General features: G+C 35.3%; 1 protein-coding gene across 1 annotated transcript in view; it reads right to left on the reverse strand.

The window, feature by feature from the left end:
• Nucleotides 1-10,000, reverse strand: part of LOC119582430 — a 26,783-nt gene that overhangs the window by 13,381 nt on the left and 3,402 nt on the right. The window contains 3 exon segments of the mRNA XM_037930637.1: nucleotides 264-389; nucleotides 1,116-1,252; nucleotides 6,077-6,142. Of these exon segments, the coding sequence (XP_037786565.1) occupies nucleotides 264-389; nucleotides 1,116-1,252; nucleotides 6,077-6,128 (315 nt within the window). The 5' untranslated portion in view covers nucleotides 6,129-6,142.

The raw sequence follows: 10,000 nt of genomic DNA on the forward strand, positions 1-10,000 counted from the left end.
ATATTATACTCAATAACAAAAATAAATACATATAAAATCGCAATGCGGATGTATATTCTGATTAGTTCTAATAAGATATATATATATATATATATATATATATATATATATATATATATATATATATATATATATATATATAGATAATAGATAGATAGATAGATAGATAGATAGATAGATATACTGAATAGATAATAGATATAGAGCGAATATATATTGAAATTATAAAGTTACCTTGCCTAATAACAGTGAAGAAAAAATACCTTGCAAACTCTAGGGTGCATGTTTCCAAAGCATTCCTTTTTGTTGCAGAAGCGTGAGAAGCTGTAGCAATTTCCTCTGCAAGACACTCGTGAATTACTGCAGGAATCCATTTTGAATTTCCATATCTGCAACAAAAGGTAACTTCTGAAAAACTGTATGATTTCGTTAAGTTGATCTTAAGGCTAATATTATCACTTATATACTTCTAGCAGATGAAATTAACCAGATGAAATGCAATAGAAAGTGTATACTTCTGTTCAGATACTCCCTCATACTCCCTAAACTGAAAGCACACATTTTGATACATATCTTACGCGTGTATTGCAAACTTTGTTACTTTTTACACAGAGGATCTTCATGTCACAGTTTCGAAAATCCTCACGTTTGCCGATTCCTAGATTTCGCATCAGTGTCCTTGGTTTTGATAAATAAACATGTATTACACTTCCTGGTACCTTTTTGATGTATAGACGCCTGAAATCGCTTATAACACGCACCTCATCATGCACTCGGCATCTCACAGACTCCCAATTCTTCCTCATCTCGCTCTCCTCACCACACCTCCTCCCTCCCCCCCACATCTCCTCCCTCCCCCCCACATCTTCATATCCCCAACCGCCCGTTCCTCACACTCCTCCACCCCGGGTCCTCGCCTCGTTTTTTTTTTTTTTTCACCCCAACTTACGTTCCTCACCACCCCCCTCCCCCCGTCCTCGCTTCGTTGTTTTCACCCCCAACTTACGTTCCTCACTCACCCCCCACCCCCGTCCTCGCCTTGGTTTTTTTTTTCACCCCTACCCGCCGACCCCCACTCCCTGTTCCTCATCTCACCCCCCCCCTTATTTCCTCACCTTGCACAGCTCAGGATCCTCGTCGGAATTATCGGTGCAATCCCGGCCTCCGTTGCAGACGTGTTCCATTCTGATACACTGGCCTTTCGTTCTGCACTCGATTTTGGTGGAGCCCTTGCACGCACCCCATGTCGTTCCTGTGGCAAAGGCAAATTAGAGGAAAATGAGTTTTTGTTTTGTTTTTGTTTGTTTGTTTGTTTACACGCACGCTCGCTGTCTTTGCCCATATGCTCTTACAAATGGGTATTCTCTCAAGCGCTCACAGACGGAGGCATTCCCTCACGCACGAACACAAAAAATAGAGGCATTTCCTCACGCACGAACACAAAAAAAAATTGAAGCATTTCCTCACGCACACACGCGTTCCCTCACGTACTCACAAAGGCATCCACTCACACAAACAGACGTATCCCCTCATAGACTGGCAAAAAGGCATTCCTTCACGCACACAGACAAAGGCATTCTCTCACACTCATACATACAAACTAAGGCATTATCTCATGCACTAATCCTCACAAACAAAGGCATTGCCTCACGCACACAGACAAAGGCATCCCCAAGCACTCACACACACAAACAAAGGCATTTTCTCACGCACTAACACTAAAAACAAAGGCATTCCCTCATACATACAAACTAAGGCATTCCCTCATGCACTAACACTCACAAACAATTTTCTTCTCTCATGCACAAATACACACAAACAAACGCACTCCCTCACGCACTAACACACAAACAAATGCATGCCATCGCGCTCACAAAAGCAGACACAGACACCATATGCGGGTAGTAACAACAATGACATTGAAAACTATATTGATAATGAAAATGTTAATAAATATCATTGTTTGTTTAACTACTATCATTATTATTCTTGATATTGTTATTATCATTATTACTATTATTATCATCATAAAAGTAGCAGTGGTTGTAAAATAATAATGATAATAATAATAATAGTAATAATAATAACAATAATTAAATAATAATAGTAATGATAATAATAATAAGAATAAGAATAAGAATAAGAATAAGAATGATAATAATAATAATAATGAGAGAGGAATTGCAAGAATAATGATAATAATAATGATGATGATAACGATAATGATAATAATGATATCAACAAGGATAACGAGAATGAAAATATTAATAATAATAGTAATGATGATGATGATGATGATAATAATAATAATGATAATATTAATAATAATAATAATAATAATAATAATAATAATAATAATATAATTATTATCATCATTATAGTGACAATAAGAATAAAAATAGGAACAAGAATAATTATATTATTACTATTATCATTATTATCATTATCATTATTGTTACTATCATTATCATTATTATTACTATTTTCATTTCCATCATCATCATCATCATCATCATCATCATCATCATCATATCATCATCATCATCATCATCATCATCATCATTACCATTACCATCATCATCATCATTATCATTAACGCGGACATTAATCATTACCATTATCATTAATTATTCAGAAAGTCAGCCAAGACAATACCCTAAAATGGAGTTCGGAGAAATTGCTGTGACATGCAACTGCACTGCTCATTTGCATGTGATTCTCGGGTCCATGTGGTGTTAGTCAATTATCTCTTTCTCTCTTTCTCTCTTTCTCTGCTTCTAATCTATTTTTTTTTCTTTTCTTTTCTTTTCTTTTCATTTTTTTTGTTTCGTTATTTTTTTATCTTATTCTCCTTTTTGTTATCCTGTTGTTGTTTTCTTTCTCTCTTTCTTTCATAACTTTTTTCTTTATTTTTATATATATGGGATGATAGAGGTTTATTATTATTATCATTATTATCTATTTTATTATTATTTCTATTATATGTTTATTGTCATTATTATCTATTATCATTATCATTATTTATTATTAATATTATAATTACTATTATTATCAATTATTATTATTATTACTATTGTCAGCAGTATCGTTATTATTATGATTATAATAATAGTAATAATAATAATAATAATTATTATTATTATTATTATTATTATTATTATCATTATTAATACTATTATTTTTATTACTATTATCATGATTATCATTATTATTATTTAATATTATAATCATTGTTATCATCACTATTACTATCATTATTATCCTCTTTCTCCAATCACAACTTTTCATTTGCAAATGTTGGTGCATGGTGGTGATGCATGACTCGATAAGCTATGCAGAGAAAACTTTTATTAGGAACAGCTGTTAAATAGTAGGATGGAAGTATATACAGTAGGATGCTCTAATTTCAGAGCAGACATTGTTCATATTTTCTCTCTGTTTTTCTCTCTTTCTTTCTCTCTTTCTCTCTTCTTTCTTTTTCTCTTTCTTTTTCTCTTTGTCTTTCTCTTTCTCTTTTTCTTTCTCTTTCTCTTTCTCTCTCTCTCTCTCTCTCTCTTTCTTTCTTTCTTTCTTTCTTTCTCTCATCATAATCATTCATATTAATATTGTTGTTATTTTTTTATATTATTATTATTATTACTTTTATTATTATTATTGTTACTGTCATTATTATCATTATTATTATTATTATCATTAGTATCCTTGTTATTAGTATTATTCATTATTATCATTATTATTGTTATTATTATTATTATTATTATTATTATTATTATTATTAATTATTACTATTATTATTAATATCATTATTATTATTATTGATTATTATTATTACCACTATCTTTATTACCCTTGTTATTATCTCTATCACCATTGTTATTATTACTATTATCATCGTTATTACCATCATTACTCAGATTACAATTAACACTAATACTAATACTCATACTCCTATTACAACTACAACCATCATCATCATCATCATAATCCCTATAATTATGATCATCATCATTATCACCATAACCGTAACATAATGAAAAAGAAAGTATGAATGAAACATAATGAAAAATAATGAAAAAAGAATAATTGCAAAATGGAAAAAAATGCAATTGGCGTTTTGATTTTACATCTTGTGAAATTAATTAATTAATTCATTCATATAATAAGAAGTAAATACGTAAATAAATAAAGGAAGGAAGAAACGGATGGATATATAAGTCGATAAACAAACAAACAAAAACATAAACAAACAAACAAAAACATAAACAAACAAACAAAAACATAACCCACAAACAAACAAAAACACAACACAAACAAACAAAAGCACAACCCACAAACAAACAAAAACAACAAACAAAAACACAACCAACGAAACAAAACCAAAATAAACAAATAAACAAAAAAAAGGCCTTGCTACACATATGTATCTTTAATTTATGATGAAAACCTTCTCGTTCGCCCAGATGTGGCCTTTGGATCCCTCCTCTGCGGAACTGCGTTTATTTTCTCAATAAATTCTGTTTTCTGTTTTTCTTCGTTTTATTATTGTTGGTACGGAAAGGAGGAGGAGGAAGAAGAAGAAGGAGAAGGAGAAGGAGAAGGAGAAGAAGATAAAGAAGAAGAAGATGGTGATGATGATGATGATGATGATGATGAAGAAGAGAGGGGAAAAACGATGAGATACGTGTAGAGGGAGGGAGAGAAAGAGAAAGAGAGAGAGGGGGGGGGGGTAGAGAAGAGGGGGGGGGAGGAGGAGAGAGAGAGGGAGTAGAGAGAGAGAAGAGGAGGAGGAGAGGATGAGAGAGAGAGAGAGAGAGAGAGAGAGGGAGGAGAGAGAGAGAGAGAGGAGTGGGGGTGGGTGAAGGAGAGAGAGAGGGGAGAAGGAGAGAGAAGAGAGAGGAGAGAGAGAGAGAGAGAGAGAGAGAGAGAGAGAGAGAGAGAGAGAGAGGAGAGGTGAAAGATAGAAACAGAGAAAGATAGCAAGAGAGAAAGAAAAAAAAAATGCAATGCCTCCTACAAAATTATAGTGCCCTCTTGCATGCATATTCATCCTTCTTAAAAAGGAACTCCAGAGTAAAACTAGTCTGCAGGCCATGCATCACCAGAGGCAACAGCAACAACAACAACATTCACAAACGAAAAGTATCAGTTATGAGACCCACAAAACACTCCCCATTCACGAAACCTAACACCAGCGAGTAACAGACCCCTCAAAAAAAAAAGCATCCGCACCACTCATCCTGAAAGTATTCACTCTCACTACGAACGAAAATAGAATACTGCAATTGGTTTTATAAGTTAATAAAGAAAGCAAGAAGAAGATGACGAAAAAAAAGGGAGAAAATACGGAATGAGATCGACAAGAACTGCGTCATTATCGTCTTCTTCACTAAACGTAGCAAAATCATCAACATCACTGTTTTGAATATAAGAACAATAAGAATGAAGTCTACACCATAGTTGCCTTTTGACATCATCGCCAACACAATCTTAGCATAATAACAACCATAATAAAGTCTGAACCACGCGCCCTTTTGACACCATCGCCATCACCATTTTGAATATAATAGCAAAAAGGATAAAGTCTAAACCACAACCGCCTTTTGACATCATTACCAGCATGATAATGATAACAGTAATGATAACGGCCAAACCACAGCTGCCTCTCGTCTCGCTGACTCGCAGGCGAGAGAGCGGCACAGGAGGCGGCGGGAGGCTGTGATCTCGAGTGTCAGCATCTGATGATCGAGGGCGAGAGCAGATGCAGCGGAAGAGAGAGAGAGACTGAATGGCAGGAGGCGAGACGGGGGACGGGGGAGGGGGGAGGAGGAGAAGGGAGGAAAGGGAGGAAGGGGGAGAGGGAGGATAGAGGGAAAGGAGGAAACGGGGAAGAGAAGAAAGGGGGGGAAGGAGGAAGGGAAGGAAGGAGGAAAAATCGTAGTAGAAGCGCTTTCCGGCCGGGCTGTGTCCGTGGCGTGGGGAGCCACCCCCCCTGCTGAAGGAAAGTCCGGCGTCGATGTGCTAAATACCTTCCTCTAAATACCTTCCTCTCTTTCCTCACCGATGAACCGGGTCTTACCGAGGCAGGAGAGCGTCGTCGCCACCAGCAGGAGGAACCCAGCGCGCCCCATGGCTGTCGTCTTCCCTGCGAACAAAAGCGAATCGGAGACCTGGGGTAAAAATCTTGCATTACTGTAGGCGGTGGTGGTAGGCCTAGGGTCGGTTTGTATTAATTGTTGGTTGCTGAAATGGCAGTGGAATTGCGGAATGGAAACGAAGGAGGATGCTAAGGAAGAAAAAGGGATGAAACCAACAACAACAACGACATAAAATTATTTAACAACCAGTCGTGATCCTCGCAAACAGACACAAATCTGAGACCACGCGTAGGCCTCGCAAAATTCTCCTTGGATTATTAGACAACAAAGGAAGAAACGAAATGAGATGAAAGCGAGAAAGAGATAATAAACAGGGATAACGTGACGAAATAAAAGAAAAGAGTAAATAGCTTCAAGAAAAATACCAGAATTAGGAGAACTTCTTAAAAGGAACGAAACAAAATCGTAAGAAAACATATGAAAACACCTTGTATCTTTATAGGTGGTAGGCCTCTGGTCAGTTTGTATTTTGTGTTGATACCTGTAATGGCAGGGGAATTACGGAATGGTAACGAAAAAAAGAACGCCGGGAGAAGAGAAAAAATGAAAAAAAACAATAAAAATAAGGCCATAATGACCGAATCAAAGAGAAACGACCATAATAAAAAGAATAATAATGATAATACTAATAATAATAAAGTAAAGAATAAGAATACACACAAAAAAATAAGAAGAATTAACTGAGGGAAAAATAGACAAAGTGCACTCTTTTAATCCCAAGCCACGAGGGACACAAAGAGCCTCCTGACCCCAGAGTGCCACAGTGCCACACGCGGTCAGCCAGGGGGTAGGGGGAGGGGGGTATATGTCCCATTTCGGGGTTGGTTGTGCCATGATTGGGGTCTTTTGGGGCAGCCACGCGTCTGCTTCATCCACCCGCATATTTGAATGCCACGGAATCTTGCAGGCACTGATATGGATCTCCCGAGGTCTGGTTGCCTCTGTGTGTATCTGTGTATGTATGTATGTATATGTATGTATATATATATATATATATATATATATATATATATATATATATATATATATATATATATATGTATATATATATATATATACATATACACACACACACACACACACACACACACACACACACACACACACACACACACACACACACATATATATATATATATATATATATATATATATATATATATATATATATATATATATATATATATGTGTGTGTGTGTGTGTGTGTGTGTGTGTGTGTGTGTGTGTGTGTGTGTGTGTGTGTGTTATGTATGTATATATGAATATATATGTGTATATATATATATACATACATATATATATATATATATATATATATATATATATATATATATATGTATACACACACACACACACACACACAAACACACCCACACACACACACACACACACATACACACACACACACACACACACACACACACACACACACACACACACACATATATATATATATATATATATATATATATATATATATATATATATATATGTATGTGTGTGTGTGTGTGTGTGTGTGTGTGTGTGTGTGTGTGTGAAGGGTATATGGAGGTCATAAACAGACAGAGCCGTTGACCACACCTCACTCCCCCCATACTTCCTCCAGCTGCTTCAGTCACTTCCGGCAGCTGGGACGCTCACTGCCGAGGGTGACCTAGCTTAGACAGTTCGTGCCCAATCCCGACGTGTTAAGGTCTGCCCAGCCTTCGCCCTCAGGCGGGTCGGCCGGACATGACCCGCAATCACCGCTTTACCCATAGACATCGTCTCGTGTGTTCCCTTAGTGTTGTACTCTTATCAGTAGAGTCAAGCCGTCATGCAACTATAACTACCCTGCTAGCCATTGCAATAGGGATTGAGCGCGTTACAGTGAGAGAGAGAGAGAGAGAGAGAGAGAGAGAGAGAGAGAGAGAGAGAGAAAGAAAGAAAGAGAGAGAGTGTGTGTTTGTGTGTGTATGTGTGTATAAGTGTGTATAAGTGTGTGTGTGTGTGTGTGTGTGTGTGTGTGTGTGTGTGTGTGCGTGTGCTTATGTAAGGGCGTATGTGTTCTTTGTATGTGTATGACAGACAGATAGAACCTGAACAGAACCTCGTAAAAAAAAAATCTCTTCTCTCAAGAATATGCAACAATTCCCACCTTCCTTAACAATAAAACAAACGAAAAAAATAAAATACATAAATCTTGCGCCTCGATCCCTCACAAGTCCTTCTGCCTGTAACTTAAAAAAAAAGTCCATATAACTTAATGTAACTTAAGTAGTCTTTGTAGTGATGAGGTTACACGGAAGGGAGCTAGCAACTAGATCAGTCTTGCCATTCCTTGACACAACATAAAAATCTCCTTAGTCAAAGATATCTCGGATTAAATGTCACAGATTATTCAAGTCGGAAAATGTAAACAGAAAGGGGAGATATTGCATACGCTTTTAAATACAAATCTTTTATTAAAATCTTTTACGTGTTTTTTTTCTTAATACTTTTTTGCATTTATCTTGACTGGCAGTAGAATTAGCAAAGTGATTATAAAGACATTATATTATAACAGCTAAATGTAAGCAACTTTTTTTTTTAATGGGGGCCATAAAGATGTATGTGATGCAGTGTAGAAGAACACTTTTTTTAAGGAATTATCTTTAAAAATAAGTATTTTGACAGAAACTGCAGAAATAAAAGAAGTTTTTCAGTGATTTTCCAGAAATAAAATGAGCTTCTGACGAATGTTGCAGAAATTTAAAATATATATGTATATATATATATATATATAAATATATATATATATATATATATATATATATATATATGTATATATATATTTGGTGAAACACTTTTAAATGGGCGTCCAATTATCGCTTTACCCAAAATCATAAATCAAAATCATGCAAAAAAAAATCAAAGTCATGCAAAGGACGTGTTCGAATCAAAACCACATGTAAAATATTCAGTAGGTAATAATTGATCGTATTTTAAAAATACATATTAACTGAATTCTGTATCTTTCTATTTATCTATCTATCTATCTATATATCTATCTACATGTATATATATATATATATATATATATATATATATATATATATTTACATATATCATTATCATCATCATCATCATCCTTATATATATATATATATATATATATATATATATATATATATATATATATATATATATATATATATATATATATCCGCACACACACACACAAACACAGTCACAGACACAAACACACACACACACTGCATATGCTTGCAGACGACGCGAAATTGCCAAAAAAACAAACAGATAATAGACGATGTCTGATGCCAATGTCTCCAAAGTGACATCGAGAACTTATTCATTTGGAGTTGTACATGGAAAATGGAATTTAACATCAATAAATACCATGTAGTCAGGTTCGGAGAAAGTAAAAATCTAAACTATACCAATACGAGCCAGGAGACGTAACATTAAACCAAGCAGATAAGGAAAAAGACCTTGGAATAGCCATAAACAGGAACCTAAACCCAAATGATCATATAAACGACAAGGTTCATAAAATGCTGGGGCTGATTCCCAACACGAAGAGGCCATTCGTGTATGTGAACGAAGGCATGGTAAATAAAGTCATTACAGGCATCATAAGACCTATTCTTGAGACCTATTCTGTTAAGAAGACCTACTCTATTCTATTCCATAAGACCTATTCTATTCTATTCCAAAAGACCTATTCTATTCTATTCCAAAAGACCTATTCTATTCTATTCCAAAAGACCTATTCTATTCTATTCCATAAGACCTATTCTATTCTATTCTTGACCTCGCCTTGAGTACAGCGCAGTGGTATGGAGTCCACACCTAAAAAAGGGATA

The sequence above is a fragment of the Penaeus monodon genome, chromosome 16 (assembly GCF_015228065.2).
Source record: "Penaeus monodon isolate SGIC_2016 chromosome 16, NSTDA_Pmon_1, whole genome shotgun sequence".
NCBI classification, from domain to species: domain Eukaryota; kingdom Metazoa; phylum Arthropoda; class Malacostraca; order Decapoda; family Penaeidae; genus Penaeus; species Penaeus monodon.